The sequence below is a fragment of the Pogoniulus pusillus genome, chromosome 27, assembly GCF_015220805.1.
Source record: "Pogoniulus pusillus isolate bPogPus1 chromosome 27, bPogPus1.pri, whole genome shotgun sequence".
Lineage (NCBI taxonomy): Eukaryota > Metazoa > Chordata > Aves > Piciformes > Lybiidae > Pogoniulus > Pogoniulus pusillus.
In genome coordinates this window covers 8,781,368-8,801,734 of record NC_087290.1, presented here as the reverse complement: position 1 = coordinate 8,801,734, position 20,367 = coordinate 8,781,368, and the positions used below count along the sequence as shown (strand labels likewise).

The 20,367-nt window shown below is 54.3% G+C and overlaps 1 protein-coding gene across 9 annotated transcripts in view; it reads right to left on the bottom strand.

The window, feature by feature from the left end:
- Positions 1-20,367, bottom strand: part of SMG6 (SMG6 nonsense mediated mRNA decay factor) — a 117,358-nt gene that overhangs the window by 12,363 nt on the left and 84,628 nt on the right. For 5 of the 9 annotated variants that reach the window (XM_064166338.1, XM_064166342.1, XM_064166335.1 and 2 more), the window contains exons 14-15: positions 5,830-6,006; positions 2,704-2,853 (exon numbers count right to left, since the gene is read on the bottom strand). In XM_064166338.1, coding sequence (XP_064022408.1) covers positions 2,704-2,853; positions 5,830-6,006 — 327 coding nt within the window. Of the gene's footprint in view, positions 1-1,296; positions 1,424-2,703; positions 2,854-5,829; positions 6,007-20,367 lie in introns of all 9 variants that reach the window. The other 4 variants (XM_064166339.1, XM_064166340.1, XM_064166337.1 and 1 more) reach the window with 2 other exon arrangements.

The following is a 20,367-nucleotide window of genomic DNA, read 5'->3' as shown; positions in this document are numbered from 1 at the left end:
TTTTCAGTGGTGCCCAGACACAAGACAAGGGGCAATGGGCACAAAGCAGAACCCAGGAAGTTCCATATAAACACGTGGAAAAAAAAATCTCTCTTTTGAGGGTGATGGAGCACTGAACCTGAAGTCTCCTTCTCTGGAAAGATTCCAAACCCAGGTGACATTGTGAACCTGGGCAACCTGCTCCAGGTGACCCTGTTTTAGCAGGAAAGCTGGACTAGATGATCTCCAGAGGTCTCTTCCAGCCCCTACCATGCTGGGACTCTGTGACAGTGCAACAACGCCTTCTGAGGAGAGCACAGAGTTTATCTGTAAGAAGCACAACTCCGCACGGCCCAGGTAAAGTCACAACACTGCACTCCCCTCAGGCACAGAAAGGAAGCAGATGTCTGAGAGATGAACGCACTGCCCCGGGTCATTGCCTGCACCATCAGACTCTATGGGAGGCAGTGGTGACCTGCTCTTTCTGGGCCCAAGTCCCCAACACCGTGCCTTGCACAGCCACACAGCCATGCATGGCGAGCTGAGACAGAAGCTTCATCTGCTGGCCTTGGATGAACATGTGGAGCTGTGGCTTGTCCCCAAGATAATGAAAGGGGGATATGGAAGGCAGCCAATGCATGAATTCTGTAGGTGAGCACTGGACAAGAGGAAGGGGCTGTAAGGGGGAAAGTAGAAGATGCCCAGTTCCCAGGAAACACAAAACTTCTTGAGAAGATTGAAAGGTCAAGGACCACAGGCCAGGAGAGGGAAAGTGGAGGAGGTGGATGATGAGCTGGCTCCGACCTGGCCTCCCCAGACATTGCTTTCCACCCCAGCTCCTCTGCTCCTCCAGCTCCAGCTGCCTGGTCAGTACCAGGGCAGGGAGAGGAGCAGGGCAAGTACACATGTTCTGCTCCAGGCTGTTCCCAGCTAGCTACAGGATGGATGATTTTACTGAAGCCCCAAGGACTTATCCTCCACCCTGCGCCTTCAGACTCCAACTGCACCTCAGCTTTCAGCTGTGCAGCCCCTGAAGCTGCCCACACCCTCATTTTGACCTCTCTCTGCCTTCGAGCATCAGCCCCAGCACAGCCGGGGAGGAAGGGAGGAGCATGCCGGGGGGAGAAAGCCCCTGACAACATCAAGCAGCCCCCACTCTCCCTGCAGAATGGGCAGCAGCCAGCCCGGGGTGGGGGGGCAGCTGCAGCTGGGTTAGTGGCCGGGGCTGGGATCTGCTGCACGCTGCCCTCCCTGAACATGTGCAGTTCCTGTTTGCTGTGTCTGTACAAGGCAGTGGGAAGTGGGGAATTTACTTACACCTCCCGCTTAACAACCCTGGGAGGCTGGAAGGCTTCAGGCCTCTTTAATTTACAGCCCATCTCTCCAATCTCTCACTCGTTCGCTGCCGCTTTTCTTCCTCCTTGTATTAATGTGACCCAGGTACCTGCCAACAATAATGGACTGGCTTGCGGGGGCGGGCCCCTCCCTCCCGGCACAGCTTCTACCTTCTCCTTGATATGAACTGCTCGAAATTCAAATGAAAAGAAAAAAAAAAAAAAGAAGAAGAAGAAGAAGAAGAAGGAAAAAGAAAAAAGGAGAAATCTGAAAGGTTGGGGTGGGTTTGGAAAAGCGAAGCGCAGTGGTTCTGGGCCCGGCGCCAGTAGCCGGAGGGTACACATGTGCAGGCTCTCCCAGTAGGGCCTTCAGCAGCCCTGTTTTACAACCACCTCGGCACACACTGCAGAGTTCACGCATATGGCCAGACAGATGTGTCTGGCTTACGTTCAAGGCTGGAAAATGAAGAATTATGGAAGTGAAGGGCCCTGGGCATTAGAGAGGGCGGAGGTGAGGGGGAGGGGAGCCAGGGAGAATTTTTTCCTCTGCTGAGAAATCCTCATCTGGGCTTCGAGGCTGGAGGAAGAGGGGTTGCGAGCAAGAAGGCAGCCAACAGCCATGCATGTGAGACTGCTCTTAAAGCGACAGCGTGCCCTTCCAGGCATCTGCTCCCAGTGCAACCAGTTTACTGCACCAGCTCCCACTGGGAAGCAGGCTGGGATCAGGTCAGAGGCAGGGTCGGGATCACCTGGCTTCCCTCTGTTTGTCCCCATAACGATGGCAACGCTCTGCAAGCCGCGCTCTGCTGCAGCAGCCCTTCACAGGCTATTTTTCCTGCCGCTGGCTCCTACATGAACTCTGCTGTTCACGTCCCACCCTCTCCCCCATCTGCCTGTGTCCTGCTGTACAGGAAAGCTGATTTCTCACCGAACTTTGCTGCCATGGAGCCTCTGCCCCAGGCCAGGGAACAGCTCACTGCCTGGCACGCAGTGCACTACAGTCACCAGCTACAGCACTCTCCTGCCAGGTTCTCCTGGCTTTGCTGGCAGCTCCACAGAGAAGCTGTATCTGGCTTCATGAGGGTCCCAGGAGTCCTCAAAACATTAATCTCAGGGCACAGGAGGAGAGATCTTACTCTGGGCGGGGACAGCAACAGCAATTTGGCCCTTACAAAGGGTCAGAGCTAAACTCGCTGCTGGGTGTCATAGCGAAAGAGCAGGGCAACTACGCTCAGGAAACTCAAGGTGCTGTGGGACAATCCAAGAGACCTGAAGCATGGCAGGGAAATGGCTGCACACCAAGGGCACAGCAAAGCAGGATCAGTCCCTGTACCAAAGCAAAGCAGCTCCTCAGCCAGCTCAGATGCTGCAGCTGCATAGCCCATCCTACCTGAATCTTGTCTTGACGACGCTGCTGCTCAGCTACTTTCCTGGCTAGGGCTTGCTTCTTGGCTCTGAGCTCTTTGATGTCCATCTCTCCTCCACTGACTTCAGCCTCAGAATCATCTTCAAATGCCTCAATCCTCACATCATCTTCCTTCTTCCAGGAAATGCAGAACGAGAAGAAAATGGGAGAGAAGTCATTGTAAGGGATGCTGGTGGTAGGGACTGTGCTTGCTCTGTTCTCCCCCTTCCAGCCAGGCATAGTCCATCACTGCTTGTCTCCTGAGGGACAGCTGACTATTTCTAAACATCCAAAAGAAACATCCAAAATAAATAAATAGCAACTATCCAGGAAATGACAAGGTGAGAGAGGAGGTAACAGGGCAGGGAAGGCAGTGACCAGGCAGGGCAGAGCCCTGCTTAAAGCTCTGTTCTAAAATCAAACCCTCTTCCTCACCTTGGAAAATTCTTCCCACAGCCTTGGGTGAGTCACTGATGTTTTATAAGCTTCAGTTCTGTAAAACCATGGCATTTCCCTGACTCTCTGCTTTGCCTGGATGTTTAGGCTGCACATCCCTTGGAGCAAATGCTGCTTTTCCTCACCTGCCTGCACCTGCTCTAACCCTCCATGAACCCAGGAGACCAAAGAGCCCATTCTCCTTCTCTGTTTTGATCTTTGAATATGCCAGCGAGATTCTTGCACCCAGCCCAAACCTTCCATCTGGGCTAGAACAGATGTTTTAGAAGGAGATGCTCAGTCTTGCTTTTAATGCTCCACATCATGGAGAATTCCTTGCATCTTGAGGTCAGTCACTTCAACGGTTAATTACTTCTGTTAACATTTGCATCCTACTTCTAGTTTGCCTTTGCCATGCTTTGTCTGGCCAGGAACCTTGTCTTTGCTAAGCTTGAAGGGTCTCAGGTTCTCCAGTCTTCTCCCTGCACAGGCAATTCTGGACCATATTACTTCTTCATCCTCTCCTAGAGACACTTCCCTGGCTCTTCCCACCAGGAGGTCTGCAGACTCTTCCCAGTATGCCTGCACTTCCTAACTGGAGACCCTAGAATGAGCCATGCTGTTCCTACCTCAGGTGAAGGCCATGCTGGCTTTTCCCAACACACCTCAGCCTCTGGGACACAGGACAGCGGGAGGTGGTGGCTGGTGTCCAATTGGGGATCAGCCACAATCCAGTTCCGCCTCCAGCTTTGCTGCTCTCCCCAGTGGCTCTGTGCCCAAAGGGGAGGCCACAAGTTCCTGTTCCTCAACATGTGTCCCACCCGCAGCTGCCCAGGAGCCCAGCTCTGCTGCTGCTGCTGCCAACCCCCTTTCTTTGTCTCACCCAGACACCCTTGCTCCCTAGGGCAGTGACCATGAGCCTTCCCAAGCCATGCATCACTGATCTCCCCTTCTCTGCACAAAAGCCAAGGGTTGCGACTGGGCTGGCTCCCGGGCAGAAAGACCTGCTCTGAGCCCCTGGAGAGCTGCAGGGAGCAGATCCTGCACAAGGGGATGCCCTGGAGGGTTAAGAGGATTGCTACACTCCCTGTCCTCTGCAGACTGCATGGCATGTGTCAGCAGGAGGGACTTGGGCAGGAGCTCACAGTCTTGATTTAGAATAACCCCAGCACTGCAGAGTCCTGTACTCACCCATTTCACCCTGACTGCACACCCGCCTGACCACAGAGCCATGCACTCTTCTCTCCTTTTGACTTTTTAGCCATGGGAAGGAGGAAGATGCAGCCCTCAAGCTCATTTCCCACTGCCAGGACAGCCTGGACCACAGGGCATGTGGGATGCTGCCAGAGGGACACTGTTGCACAGAGTCTTGTGGAAAAGCATGTGTCAGATGCAGATGTGCTGCAGAGGGTTCGGATCTGCTTGCTCAGTGGTCACACTGGTAAGCTGAAAGCTCCCTTGCTGTCAGAGCCCAAGAAGGAAGCTCCAGGGTTGCACAATGAGCTCATGCAGAGGTTTCCACAGCTGAGCAGAGGGTGCAGGGACAGGAGGGAGCTATTCTTTATACTCTGTTTGTTGACAGCAGAAATTGGAGAGATTGGCCCAACAAAAGGACCATCTCTGCCATGATGCTGGGTAGAACCTGAAGAGCTTCCCACATCAAATGCTTTTGGAGGTATCAGCTTGAAAATCCTCCTCCAGAAGAGGACAAGGGTCCAGGTCTCCCACTGTACAGAGACATCTCTGCTGCCTGAGCTTTTGTTCTAAGGCCTAGTGCAAAAATATCACCTGAAATCTGTCTCCTGCTTAGCCAGAGCCAGCTGCTGGAACAAGGTGGGTGCAAGCAGGTTCTTGTTCTGGGCTCCTCTGGCTGTCAGCTCCCTGAGACACAGAGGGCCACAGGCCACCCTGCACTGGCAGAGGCAAGCTGTTGTCCCCTGCACGGAGCAGTATCTCCGCATGGCTCTGCTGCGCCCGGCACTGGGAGGGGACTTGCAGCAAGGCTGGGCAGTGCAGGGCCACCCAGCTCCCCGCTCCCAATGCCTCTGCCCCTCTCTCCTGTTTCCTTGGCCTTTCCAACTGGAAGATTAAACAGAAGAAAAGAGCCAACCTGCAGAGCGGCTGGCAGGGCCCTTAAACACACACACGGAGCCTGGAGTGAAGCAAGGCCTACAGGAACAAGCAAGGGCAGAAAAACAAGAGCTGAATTCCTTAATCACATCAGGATGTGAGAGGCAGGGGAGGGACGGGGCGCCAATGTCAGCTCTTCCTGTACGTGTGCTGGAGGCTGGAGCTCAGGCCTCTGCCTCAATGAGCTCCATAGCTATAAACTTGATCCTGAAGCTGAACCCTGACACCCCCTCGCTCACCATCCTCTCCCGGGGCCGCGGCGCTGCGCGTTATTAAAGCTCTCCCCCAGGTTCGGGTATGAAAAAGCAGCATCTGGAACTCATAGCAGCGCGAGATAGAGGCACACCAGTCGGACTGGCAGGAAAGGGCACGAGTGAAGTACACTCAGGAGACAAGGGCTGTGCACCATTTGCCCCCCCGCCTCCCCCCATAAAATGCACACGCAGCTATGCTGGCTATAAATAGCAGGAGCTGCAGGGCAGGCAGAGGCTGGGCCCCACAGGGGTGATTCTTCCTTCACCGAGGCGCACTCTTCCCGCACAGTACCTGATCTTCCAGTTGTTTTCCCTCTTGGCTTCCCATTTCCTTTCCCATGGCGTCTGGGACGGGTGCCACTGACACATATTTTCCACCCTTGAATGCCAGCAAAGGCTCTTCTTGTCCACAAAGGGCTTCCAGGAAATACTTCAGAACTGTGACCCTCTTGCAGTCGGCTGCAATAACCTACAGGGTGAGGACGAGGGGGTTGGGGAGAGGGAAAGGAAAACAAAGTCAGTGCAAAGGGGAGGCAGATGGACAAGGGCCAGGGGAACATGTTCAGGGTTAGAAAGTCCAGTGGGATGCAGGCAGCACTAAGCAGCAGCACAGGGATGTGCGGGGTGCCCCTCTTCTTCTAAGCAGGGATGGAAAGGCTTTGCCTGTGCATCACAGCCCACTGTCCCCAGGGAAAAGGAGGCTGGGGAAGTCAGGACACCCAGCACCAAGCTGTGTCCTGTCCTGCCGCCTCAGCACCCCAGGGCTACTGTAGAGCAGGCAGCCTCCTGCCCAGCCCCACCTAATGGGGGAAAAGCCCTTCTGAAGCATGAGAGATGAATGATGTGGCCTATCCTTAGTTTTGTTTTGGCTCCATTGCCAGGTTCACCCCCCAAAGGCTGGGGAGGGATGCAGGTGCAAAAGCAGAGGGGTGGGGGCATGAGAAAAGCTTGGCCCCTCCTTGTCTCCAGCCTGACCCTGTCCCACAGACCATCTCATGGACCAACTGGGGACCCCTGTCAGGGAGGCTGGGACAGATCTGACCAGAAGGAAACTCAATAGCTTGCGTAATTATGCAATTTATGAGGCTCTCAAATGCAGTTTCCAGAGCCCAGGAGCCCAGTGCCTCTGCAGCCCCCCCAAGGCACAGCCTCTGCCCCACCCCAACCAGCCTTGGCTCAGACTTTGTCCCCTCACAGCAGAGCTCCGCACCTGCAGAGCTCTCCCCTGGGGCTTCCTGCTGACCAGCGTCACCCCTGAGCAGCAGCAGATTTATAGGGATAAAGTCAGCAAACAGGCTAGAAGTGCTAAGTGCTATGGAGACAAAGGCCACACCGAAGATTGTCACTGGACAAGGGGCAGCAGGCACACACTGCGACACAGGAGGCTCCTCCTGAACCTGAGGAGAAACTTACTTCCTGTGAGGATGCCAGAGCACTGGAGCAGGCTGCCCAGAGAGGCTGGTGAGTCTCTCTGGAGAAATTCCAAACCTGCCTGGACACTGCCACTCTGGGCAACCTGTCCTTGGTGACACTGCTTTAGAAGAGGAATGGAGTAGATGATCTCCTGAGATCCCTTCCAACTCTCACCATGCTAGGATTCTGTTACTCTCTTGATGCCCAAGTTCTTGCTGGCACCATAAAACACCTTGGTTTTGCTCTGTACAAAGCAGCCTCAGAGACCCCCCAGCCCAAGAGGGTCCCTGCAGGCTTTCAGGACCAGGATCTTGCAGCCAGGATGAGGGCCATGCTCCACACAGGTGACTTACCCAGACACCTTGCAGCCAGGGGCACAGACTGCTCTCCCCCTGCACCAATGTCACATAGCCCAGCCCTGGCTTGGTGGAGGCCAGCTGGGCACCCTGCCATGCTGGTGCTGGGGCCGTGCCATGGTGAGCAGAGGGTTGGCAGCAGCATGTGGTCCCACTGCACCAGGCTGCTGTGAGAGGAAACTTCTGCTCTTCCACAAAGCTGGCAGTTTCCTCTCTGCGGGCTAATTTTAACCAGCATGCTGCTGCAGTGCGTGTCAAAAACCTGACCCTCCTCTGACCTCCAACCTCCCACCCCAGTGATTACCTCCTGCACCCACAGCCAGGGCCACCTCTCTTTGAAGCTGGGCCTCTGCATCCCCCTGCACCTATGCTGATGGGTAGAGGGGAAAGAGAAGCTCCTTTCTCCCCAGGGGAGGCTGTTGCTGCGAGCTGGGTAGTGGTAAGGATGCAGTCATTCAGAGAGCGAAGGATCTGTAACCACTGAGCCTGCTCCTAAAAAATATGTCCCATGGGACAGAGGGAAGCAAAGGACAAGGGGATGCAGGTTCAGCAGCACTGAGAGCAGGTCAGGATACTGGGTATCTCTTTCCTGGGGGAAGCAAAGGGCTGCCTGGGACATGTGGCCAGGAGCAATCCTGGCCAGTGTCACCACAGGAACATTTCCACCCTCCTGGCTCTCTTTTAGGAACAATTCTGCACCGGGGAAAGTCAGAAGGAAAGATAACAAAAGCAAACCAGGAATGGCTGTCATGGGAAACATCCCACCAGAGAGCTCCAGGCTGCAGTGGACCTGGGGGAAGTGGTGGAAACCTCACTGACTGCTTCAGCCCCAGCTTGGCAGGCTAATGCCGCGGAGACCTGGCCTGACTCATACAGAGTGACTTCAGCCCAGGGATTTTCCAGTGCTGGTATCTGCAGCTCCCTGGTGCCTAGGCTGCTGAGTGAGCGAAGTGCCCAGCACTGCTGGCACGGCTGTAGGAACATGCCTGTGGCAGCACCAGGGGCTGAGCCGTGCTGCAGGCAGCCACATGTGGTGGAATTCCAGGATGTGGCTGACAGCAGCAGTATGGTGAAGGGGATGCAGAAACTGTCTGGCTAGGTGGAGAAGAGATGGGCAAGCCAGCCTGACACCATTTCTGAGGGACTTCTTAAGACACCTCCAGAAATAAAAGCCATCACTTCTAGTTCAGGACCCATGAGGTTTTCATGAAAGGCTGGGTGCTGACACAGCTGCAGCACAGCTGTCTCTGCACAGCAAAAGCTTAAACCTCGCAGTTGGAGTCGCCCAGACTGGGAATGGATCAGGCACAGTGTAAAAGAGCTCCTTTCACCCACAAGGGGACAAGGGCAGGTGGGTTTGCTCCTTCCTCCCCTGAAGAAGAAACAAGTAGGAAACAGCAGATTTCCTGCCAAGCCAGCACAGCACAGCCCAGTGCTTGAATTCAGCTCATCTCCTGGGGAGAAAAGAGCCCAACCGAAGGCCCATGACATAATGCCACAGCAACTCAACTCATGAACACATTTTTCCAGCCCACATGAATGAAAAACAGGGAAGGAGCAAACACTCTGCACAGCCCCATCACGTGCAGCCCTGCTCGAGGGTTGCCGGCAGCCAGGCTGGCCCTGCTGTGGGGCAACCCAGCCTCTGAGATGCTGGGAAAGAAGTGACCCGTGACTGGCACCCAAGTCTCTCTTGAATGGTGGAGCGGGTGTGCCACAGAGCAACCTGCTCTTGCCAGAAGCTTCCTGCTTTGCAGTGGAAAGGTGAGTGCCCACAGGAGCTCCAGGATGCCCAGGGCAGCAGGGATGGCCGTCAAGGCACCTGTGGCTCACATGGGGACTCCCTGCTGCCAACGCGAAGTGCGGCAAGGATGGCAGGAGCCATGTACATCCCTCGCGAAAGAACGGCCCAGTACAAAGGGACGCTGCGTCGATGTGTTTGGTGATGTGGCACAGGCACCCCAGGCCCGGTGAGGAACACAGCCACCCCGTGTGCCCTTCCCCCCAGCCTGAGCAGTGAAACAGCAGGAACCGAAAGCCTGGCCTGGAGTCATCGCTGCCTATTAAAATAGACCTGACAAGCAGGCAGCCGCTCGCAAAGGAAAACTGAAACTGAGAATTGCTGAAGTGGTCTGGTGCCCCCGTCCCTGACCCGGGCTCAGTTCCCCAGTGGCCAGAGCAGCCGAGGCACTGCCGAGCCCCTCACCACCACAGTGCCTCTCAGGGACACGCGGCTGGGGACCAGGCACGGGCGGCGGTGGCTCCGCCTGCGATTGCCATCCTGATTTCAGCAGGGCCGGAGGGCAGAGGTTTCTAATCTCCTGCTGCATTACCCGGGCTAACCATCAGCTCCCAGCACCAGTCACCCACTGGTGGGCTGGCGGCTGCTGGGGCAGACCAATGAGGCTCATTAGCGCTCCAATTGCTAATTCACAGGTCATACTTTTACATATTAATCACTAAGACAAAGCAGGACACACATTAACACAGTTAATTCTCTGTAGAGACCCACAGGGCTGCACAAGAACCGTACCAAATGTTGTGGTTTCAAAGCCACTCTAGTGTCAGTGCCACCAGGACCCTATGTGTGTCACCTCTTGCCAGTGGTGAGCAGGGTACCAGGTCTAACAAAGGGTCCTCAGATCTAATGAAGCTGATCCTCAGAATCACAGAAACATTCAGGTTGGAAAAGTCCCTCAGGATCACCAAGTCAAATCGATATCCCTGTTCTACAAGGTTGACCCCAAACCCCAAGCACCATATCCAAATGACTTCTAAACACATCCAGAGTTGGTGACTCGACCCCCTCCCTGCAGCCCATTCCAATGCCCGACCACTCTTGCTGTGATTTTTTTCCTAATATCTAATCTGAACCTACTCAGTTGCAGCTTGAGGCCATTCTCTCTTGTTCTATCACTATTTACCTGTAAGAAGAGACCAGCACCAACCTCTCTATGCTCTTGGTCATACTTTCCATTGCAGCTAAAACGGGCTGAAGGGAAAAGCTTCCCCGAGAACCATGTGCTGGTCTACAACAAGAGGAGGGCAGAGGAATCCATCACAAGGTATTTGGCACCTGGCCCAAAGAAGATGTGGCCCTGACACCAGTGCATGTCCTCCAGGAGACTTAAGAGGAAAGAAGGACCTGGCTCTGAGAGCTGCAAGTGCTGTGCCGGAGGGGACATGAACCTGGTGCTGGTGGGGTAACACCACCAGAAACCAGCCACAGTCTTGCTTTAGGGGTCAAAGGCTTGCTTGGAGCCTGTGGCAGTGGGACACAGCCCCTCTGCCCCGTCCCAGCCCCTCGGCTCCGCACACAGCCCCCCTGCAGCCCAGCCAATCACTGTCACACCCTCCACTGTCTTCAATCAACTTTTACAACTTGTTAATTTTACGCAGCGTCCTAAAGAGCAAATAACTGGGAGGCAGGAATGCAGCCTCCTTCAGCTAGTCCAAAGAGCCCCGGGCAGCCAAGCCAGCTGGCCAAGGGAGCCCTCCTCAGCCGTGGGGACCTGCCACACCCCACAAGGAGATTTAGTCCGGAGAGGGCTGCCCTGTGCCCGTGGCTGCCTCTGGCAATGCCACGCTGCTGCCCACGGCGGGGGGAAGGACCTCGGCAGCCTTTCTCTTGGCACAACGTTAAGTCTCCGCAAGCAAATGGGAGGCAGCGGCTCTGGAGAAGGGTTTGCTTGGAGGCCAGGCTGCCATTGCCGGCTCTGCATTCCTGTGTGCAAGGGGGAGACACGAGCACATCCTGACAGCTGGATTCAGAGGGGGAAAAGGACATGAGAAGTTTGAGTCATAGCATGGAGAGATCCCATCCCAGATTCAGAGATGGGAACAGGATAGGGAGTGAGACTCAGAGCCAAGCTCCAGCAGAATCCAGCGTGGGGATAACACTGTTTTTGCCACATCAGTTTAAACAGGGCTTAGCTGAAGTAGCTGATTGATGCTGAAACCAAGTGAGCCTCAAACAATCTAAACCACGCAGCGTCTACATGCCCCAGCTGAAACATTTGCACTGACCCTGTGAAAACATGCAGGCAGGCCGTGGCTAAATGCCTTCCAGTGCCCTGTGCTGCCTCCTCCCATCCCCGGGGAGCCAGCTCGGAGGGCGGCCCAGAGCGCTGGAGGAGGAGCACGGGGGAAAGCACCCGGCTTGGCCTCAGCCCTTCTGGGCTTTCATCTCGCAGGCTCGCACAAGAGCTGGCCTGGGTTTAACCCTGGCGTTATCACGGCACAGATTCTCTGGGCTCGTTCCTCAGCCAGGATAGGGCTCAAAGAGCAACTCGCCCTGCCCAGCCCCAAATGGCCACCTGGGTAGGGAGGACCAAAGTGTCCGTCACGGCTGGGCAGCAGCGCTCACAGCTGGATCCCAGCCCTGGTTTCTGCAGCTGAGAGCTGATCTCAGCCACAGCTTTTCTCAAGAAACTTCTGATTTCGACTAACCCCACAAGCAGGCTTGGTGGACACAGCTCCCACACGCCTGCAGCTCCGTGTGTGACCTGAGAGAGCAACCAAGGCACAGTTGGCTCCGACATATCTTGCGGCTGCCCTGGCTCTGCAGGACCCAGAGCCAGTATGGGCAGCATCTAGCACCAATCACAGAGCATGTTTGGGGAAAGGATCCACCACATCCACATCTGATGCTCTATCACGGCAGAGAAGTGCACAAGAAAACACCCAGGGAAGACAGAAAAGCTCAGAAGAATCACTCCAGTTGCTCTTCTTTGTTGCTGCTGCTGGAGAACCACTTTCTCTGCAAAGCAGGAGCTCCCCAAAGAGAAAGTGCAGCCATGTCTCAGCCAAACCTCTCTCCCAACACCCCAAGCCTTGCAAAAGGTACAGCTTCAGCCTCTGCTCTGGGGCACGCCGTCTCAGATGAGTCATCAGAGCAGATGTGCTCTTGGACGGGGCAAACATCTCTGTCTTTCCAACCTTGGCCACACAGCTGAGCCACGACTGGAAAGCAGCAGGGAGCCAACTGCCCACCACCACCACTCGGTCTGCTGCGCTGAGACCAGCCTGGCTTGTACCACGTGTTCGTGCAGAAAAGAAGCATGGAGGATAGCAAAGGTGCAGAGTGATAGATCTGAGCTGAGTCACCCAGTTTTTGGTGTCAGACATCAGCAGAAGCCCTGAGCAGACTGCACAGATGCCTGCCATGAAGGGCCTCTAACTGCATCCAAGGTACTGTCACTGCGGACAGCAGTAGCACATAAAGCTGAGGCTGAAAGACAAGGGGGAAGCTGTGAGCAACTCTGGGGTTTGGAGCCTGCTCCCAGCAAGCCCTTCTCAGAGGAGGAGATCCTTGCACCTGCAACCCTCTCCAGAGCTGTCCATCTGTCTGCCAGCGGCCCGTTCTCTCTCCCTGACTGGCACCTAGTGGCTGTGGGGCAGGAATACAGACTGACATTTTGCTGACCTAGGCCAGAAGACATTTAGAATTCCATACGGAAACCTCATGCTGCCACAGGTGCCCTCCAACATCCCTGAAACCCTCTATGCTGTGCCACAGCCTGGCACTGCCCTACAAAACATTATACAGCTCCTCCAGACAGCAGCCAGCTTCTCTCAACTCTTCCCCTCCTTGGCTGTTTGTCCATCATAAAGTACATCTGAGGGTGCTGCAGGAACCTTTTGTGACTTGTGTGGAAGAGTCAACACCAAAGTCACCTGAAGCAGACACTGTGGATGGACAAGCATCCTCTAGATCCCTCTTGAGCTCCTGTGCCCAGGATGACCTTAAGGGCTGGCTCCAGTCCAGCTAGAGACCAACTGAAGCATGAGAAGCTACTCAGCCCAGACAGGAAAGTTTCTGATCGTTTCCAAACCAAGCTTCTGGCTTTTGCTGATGCTTGGAAAGACTTGCCCTGGTGTTTTATTCACCTCTTAAATGTGCTAAAGAATCTTTCTGTCAGCTCATCTCTCCAGAGAGCAGCAGTGTTTGCAACAGGGAGCAGTTGGCTGCAGGCTGCATCTGACACCTTGTAGGCAGGTTTGCTTTACTTAATTTTACCCCTACCAAACCCATTCCTACTGGGCAGCTGCAAAATGAGAAGCAAGCACGACTCCAGTCTGGGTGAGAAGTCCCAGAGAAGATGATGGGGTACAGGAAGTCTCCACAGAGTGATGAAGACATTTCATCCAGTTTGTGAGTGTGGCTCCTGCCTGGTTCTCACCGGGTCCTCAGGCATTGCTGCCAACAGCTCAGTGAGAGCTGGGGGATTCCCACTGCAAAATGCTGCCTTCCCTAAGAGGCTGCAGGAATTTCCACTGGAGAAAGCATTTTCTTCCATGCCCTGTGGTCATATGCCCCAGAGCTGGGCACACCAATCCCCACAACTGAAAGGATCACACCTTTAGATTGCTTGTTGAGAGAACAAGGGACTCAAAAATCACAGCTCTGAAAGAAGATGGTGACTGCAGGCGTGTCACAGCCACAGACTCCCTGTCATAGACACCTCCACGCCTTCCTCTCTACCACCCCAGCTCCCAGCACATCCACAAACCTCCCAGGGATACAAAAAGAAAAATTTAAATCATAGAGCCAAGCCAAGGCCAAAGCAGACCACTCTGCTCCTCCCTGGCAGATCCCACTGGGACACCCAGCAAGGAAGACAAGTCCCTGAGCACTGCCACAAGGCTGTGGTCATAGGCTGGGGAAGGAGGAAAGCAAGGCCCATATCCCCAGAGATGCCAGTATGGCACTAGAGCCACTCCCACAGGGCACAGGCTGTTCTCCCTGCTGCAGGAATCTCCAGGCCTTTCCTTTTCAGGGACTGGGGGAATTTATTTCCTCTGCCATTTCAGAGGATGCCTGCCTTGCCAAAGATTGTTTTGCAGAGTTAAGAGAGATAAGAAAGTGGTTAGCAGGCTCTTCAGTGGAGGAAGGGAGGATTGCTTAGTAAGGGAAAGGGGACCCGCTCCACTCTCAGCAGACACTCGCTGCCCTTCCTCTGAGGCCACTGCTCCAGGGGATGCTGGTGTTGGGGACAAGGCCAATTCATCCACCCCTGGTTTGTCTTGGGTACTTCTGCTCACAGGGCCACGCCATGCTGGTGTGAGCAGAGATTCTTGTGCCAGGATGAGGATCTGTCTCTCTTGGAATCTGGGAAATGTGGCTGATGAATGTTCAATCCAACATCTCCACTGCAAATCTCTATGTGATCTTGCAGCAGCAAGAGACCTTTTTGCAGGGTATGTGGGGAAAAAAAGGCAGGAGCCAAGTCCAGGCTGTCCATGCCATGGGGCTATCTGGCAGCCTCCCTGTTTCAGAAAGCACCTCCCGAGCAGCAGCATTCACAGAGAGGAAGGCCTGAAGGGGCATGATTCCTGTGGCATGTGTCTGCCCCCAGCACGCCAGTGTGCTGCACTGCTGCATGGAGATCCAACTCAGCTCCTCTGCACCCTCCACCTACCCCTCACATCCAGGCAGACAAAGGCATCATGCACTGCAGTGGGGCAGAGCAGATGTTTCGCTCTCACTGACAGCATGAGCTGTCCTAAGGACTGCCCCACGGAGACAAGCAGACAAGTGCCCCATGATTTGGCCCACACAGTAACTCGGCGGTTCCTGTCCCTATGCATAGGAAAAGACACCAGTGTCTGGGGTAGTGGAGGGCTGAGATGGTGGGAAGTGGAGTGATGGAAGGAAAAGGGTATCAAGCCAGAAGCAAGGAAGCAGAAATGAGGATCTAACATACAAAACCAGCAAAGCAGAGCTCACCCTCACAGCATCCACCTGCCTTGCCCACACCATCCACCTCTCCCCCCACCAGCGTGAACTCAGCCACAGGCAGCGAGGGAACCAGCAACACCCATGGCACGGTGGACTTCCACCTCTGCAGGTGTTAACAGGCCACTCACAAACCTGCCTCCCAACCTCGGCAGCAGGAGGGAGAGGAGAAGCAAAAGCTGGAATATTCTGCCTGGTCCTGGCAGGGCCATTTGGGAAGCTGTTCCTGTGAGTTTACACAGCTTATACATTCTCCATGCAGTTCCTGGACGCCTTCCACCACAGATGAGAGTTTTATGTCGAATTTTAAGTTTGACCACAAATATTTAAACTTCCTTGGACCACAAATGCTGTATCTTCTTTGTGGTTGAGTTGGCACCACACGAGTATTTACAGATATCTATATGTCTGTCTGTCATTTAAATCTTGCAGAGGTGCCAAAGGCTTCAAAAAGTGGAGGGGCTCCTCAGGCACAGCCTCTAATTCCCCTTCTGTGCCCTTCATTACTCGGCACAGGCAAGGGAGAGGCGCTGGCCAAGCCCCTGCAGAGGGCACAGCGTTTCAAACTCACACCCTGTTAAGCTTGCTTTTCAGAGAATGTCATCTGAGATCCCTATGTAACTTCCCCAGCTCCTTGCCCTGGTGGATATTTGAACCAGGATGAAAGTCTTTGGAATTTTCTCCTCTTCTGTTAGGAAACTTGGGATTTCTGAGACTACAGGAGACTCTTTTAATGAGAACTGCTAAAACCCCCTAAAGCAGCACAGCTCCCACCTGGCTGCTGCTTGCAGCCTCCTCATGGGTGTTTTCACTTCCTCAAACACAAGCAATTCTCAGAGGGTGACAATCCTGACCTCTTGAACTGGGATCTTGCTCTAGGGAAATTGGTTAGAGGGGTTAGTCTCAGTGGCAGAACGGTACTGAATTCAGGGATGGCTGTTCAGCCAGGAAAACACAAGCCAGTAAAAACCACAAAAGGTCCCTCCTAAGCACTCTGCCCCACGGAAATTCAGTGCTGGTGGTGTGCAGAGCTGAATGGGCAACAGAGAGTTGAGGGTCCCTGAGCTCACACCCAGCCAGGTGGGCAAATTATGGGGGGCAGCAGCCCAAAATCTGAGTTAATGCATGCACACCGACCGAGTCAGGTTGTGTGTGTTTCATTTCCTTCAGACTTTTTAGTCTGGGACACAAATTGGATGCTTGCCTCACCAATTTTAGGGGAACTTTACAACACGTAGCAGTGTGGTAGATGCTGCTCCTGTAATGTTGTTTTTACCACTCCGAGGACCCAAGCCACCAGCTAGCTGGTTGTGGCAGCATCCAGGGAGCTCTCCTGCACATCTTACCACAGAACAATTGCATGCCAGGGGCAAAAGCCCCAGCGACGAGGGCTGCCCACATCAGAGGAAACAGACACCTGAGTCAGAGCAGTGCGATGAGAACCCTGCGCTCCACAAACCAGAAGCCAGACTGAGCAACGTCAGCTGCAAGCTGCCCCAGCGCTGCCCTGCACAGCTCACCGGCCCCGGACGCTGCTGGGGAGCTTGGGGCACTCCAGCTGCCCGCAGCTTTGGAAGCTGAAAGAGAAGTGGCTTTGCTTTGAACTAGCAAGCAAGCAAAGCCCATGTGAAAGGGCAGCTAACGGGGCAAGGAGAAGTCCTCCCACCATCGGCTCCTCCGTCGAGGCTACCACTAAATTCCCTTGAAAACAGAGGGTGGGGATAGGGAAGGCAGTGCACTAACACCAGAAAAATGTGACCACAGCTTGGTCGGCTGCGATACCAGCCCCAGTTAGCAACACTGGCATTTCCACCCGCGGCAAGAACCACACTGGCAGCGCACTCCCGGCTGCTCAGGGCAGGGCGGGAAGCAGCTCACACCACTTCCAGCAGCCACTTCAGGGAGGGACAAACTGTGTTTTGCTTTACAGCGAAATGCTGCCACTTAGGGGACTCCCGATGACGTTCTAGTGCCTGAGAGCCCATGTCCTCCTCGAGGAGGGGCTGCTCCAAGTGAGACTCACTCCATTAGCCTACCAGAGAGGTGACTATGCACTGGATGCAAGCTACAGCCCGAGCAGATTCTGCTCTGATTGTAAGGCAGAAGGGAGCACAGCTCTGCTACTTATACCCAGCACTCAGCTTTTTTGGCAGGTGATTAATGGCCTGAGTTTTGCAGCCACTCGCTTCCAGCCGAGCTGCAAACACACCTAGGGCAGGAAAGGGAAGGAGGAATTGGAACGGCGGCTGTTGGAGAGTAAAAACTATTTGCTGTGTCTCTGTTTTCTGCAGAGCTCCTCCTCCCGGGAGCGGGATGCTGAGCACAGAGCAGGGCCCCAGCTCCCAAACGGAGGAGCTGAACCAGAACAATAGGGTGGGGATTCTGGATGGGCCTCGACAAGTGGGGTGGGCTGGAGCAGGGGCACCGATCCATCCTTTTGACTTCATTCACACTTACAGCTGCATAAGAGCCATTTCCTGAAAGCACAGTAGGAAGAGAGGGGTATTCACTCACTCCACCCTCCATCTAACACTGTCCTTGCGATCCAGCCGCGCACCGGGAGCCAATTCTGGCCTCTGGCAGAGCTGCCGGCCAGACATTACAAGCGCTGGTGTGAGCAGCGCAGGTCCCCACCCGATGAGCAGCACACAGACGTGGAGCAGAGAGGAGAGGTGCTGCAGCCAGCAGAAAAATCCCCCATGGTCAGTCTAGAGAAATGGAGACCATTTAAGCATGTCCAAGGTAGCCCTGAAGTGTACAAGACGACTGAGATCTGAGTATTTGAGCTTTGCAACAAGGCAAGGTGCAGCCATCGGTGGATGCCACACAAAATCAGGCTGTGCTGCGTGGGGCCCTTGAGGCAGGATCTATGCCATGATGCTGCCACCTCGGGGTGACTGTACCACCATGTCTACAGCAAGTCACCTCCCAGAGATGCCACAACTTGCAGCACTGAGCAGAGGACTGAGAACAGAGTGGCACAGCCTGCTCCTGACTCACGGCAGCCTGAGCGTCCCCGGTGCACTCTGATCTTGCATGTGGAGCCTGAGAAACAACTACCTTCCTCCCCACCCCCCCTAAAAAAAATTCCTCAAACCAGCCACTCTCCTCCAAATCTGGAGTTACTCAGCCTGACTCACACCAAGGCTCTCCTGGCTCTGCCGGCAGAGCCTGCACATACCTGGAGCGGGCTGTGCAGGCTGTGCCGGTGATGCCTGCGCTGCACCGTACACCTGGAGCTCTGGCACTTCCCTGACTGCCAACAACACGAGCTTGCTGCAGCCAAGCTCATTGTTTTCAGCTTCAAACTTCAACCATTTTTGGTGAATCCCTGAATTGAAAAAAAAAAAAAAAGGAGACTATAACTTCTTTTTTTTTAAATGGGAAAAGGATTTCTTTCGTTCTCCCATAACATGGATCCAGCAAACACGAAAAACATGAACCCAAACCAAAGCTCAGACATCACATCTGGGGAGAGACCAAGCATGGAAAATTTTAATCCAAAGGTTAATGTTTGGGAAGCTCCGAGTGTGTGAAAAGAGGGGTTAGATGGGTGCTGCTCCGCGGCTCAAACAGTTGTTGCCGCCAAGTGGCGGCTTTCAAACGGTGCCTGCCTGCCCCAGCCCCGGCACTCGGGGTCAGAAACTAAAAGAGAAAACAACTGAAATCATTGGAAGCAAACAAACAGTCAGATCAGATGCTGGAAAAGCCAAACGAGGAAGGAGCCAGCAGCACAAAACACGGCTCGAGTCCTGTGACTGGAAACAGCCTCCTGACTTGCCCAGGGTGAATCGCACCAAACCAGATGGCAGCGGTGCCTCTCCTCACCCTCTCCGCTCCCCTGAGCTCTCCTGCACTACCTCTGCTGCTTCACCATCACTTGACAGTTCCATGCCACTCCTGTCCCAACTGTTATCTCCACCTCCTTCGTCTGCTGCTTTGCAGGCTCACACTCCAGTGGCTAGCACAGTTTGCTTTCCCACCCCCCCCCCCCCCCCCCCCCCCCCCCCACTCAGTAGCCTGAAGCTTCAGCCTATACCCAGAGCAACCTTCGAACCCTTTCGGTTGGAAAAGACCTTTAAGACCATCAGTCCAAACATTAACCCAGCACTGACAGTCACCACTAAACTGGGTACCCCAACACTGCATCTACAAAGCTTTCCAATCCTGCCAGGGATTAGGAAATGTTTATTCACCAAAAGGACTGTCAAGGCCTGGCACAGGATGCCCAGGTCAGTAGTGAAGCCTCTGTCCCTGGAGGGATTTAAAAGCAGCGTAGATGTGGTGCTGAGGGAATGGTTTAGTGGTGACTTGGCAGTGCTGGGTTAATGGTTGGATGTGATGATCTTAAAGGCCTCTTCCAACCAAAATGATTTCATGATTCTATGCCCCTGTTTTCCCCACATCCTGCCTTCCAAATGCCTTTGTCTTCATCTTCTGCATTAAATTATGCCCTTTCCAGAGTGATTCTTCCAGACACTAGGAATCTCTCTCCCCCAGCTATAACAGAATAGCATCCTAATTGCCTTTGTTAGGGACCAGGCCACACTTGTAAAATCCCCAGGTCTGCTTGCAGGGCCCTATCAGCCCTAACAATGGCTTAAAAGCAACAGGAGTTACAGCATCGAGTCCTCCCACACTTAACTAAACACAAAGAGAAGGGACCATGTGTCTGCAAAGGCAGCCATGCCAGGTGGCTCCCCGGGGCTGGGAAGGAAAGGCACCCGCAGGCGTGAGAGCATCCGGCAGAGCTGTGCCGCTCGCTGTGCTGCTTCCTGGGATCAGCCTGAGCGGAGCTGCTCCCGGAGGTAGCTGAGATGGGCTTCAAAGAGCTGCAGCATCCCTGCCCATGGGCTGGGCTGCTTCTCCCCTCGCCCAGCCTGCTGCAGCATCAGCCTGCCTGCTGCACCCTGCTCCCAAGCCCTGCTGTGTCTGACCTGGGGTTGCTTGGTCTGGAGAAAAGGAGGCTCAAGGGAAGACCTTCTCAACGTCTGCAACTGCTTGGAAGGAGACCGGAGCAGGGTGGGGAGTCAGTCTCTTCTCCCAAGTCAACAAGTGACAGGACAGGAGGAAATGGCCTCAAGCTGCACCAAGGGAGGTTTAGGTTCGACATTTGGAACAGTTTCTTTCTCAAAAGAGTTGCCAAGGCCTGGAACAGGCTGCCCAAAGCAGTGGTGAAGTCCTCATCCCTGGAGGAATATAAAAGCTGTGTAGATGTGGTGCTGAGGAACACGGTTTAGTGGAACCTTGGTGACTCTGGGTTAACAGTTGGACTTGATGATCTTAAAGGTCTTTTCTAATCAAAACAATTCTATGATTCCAT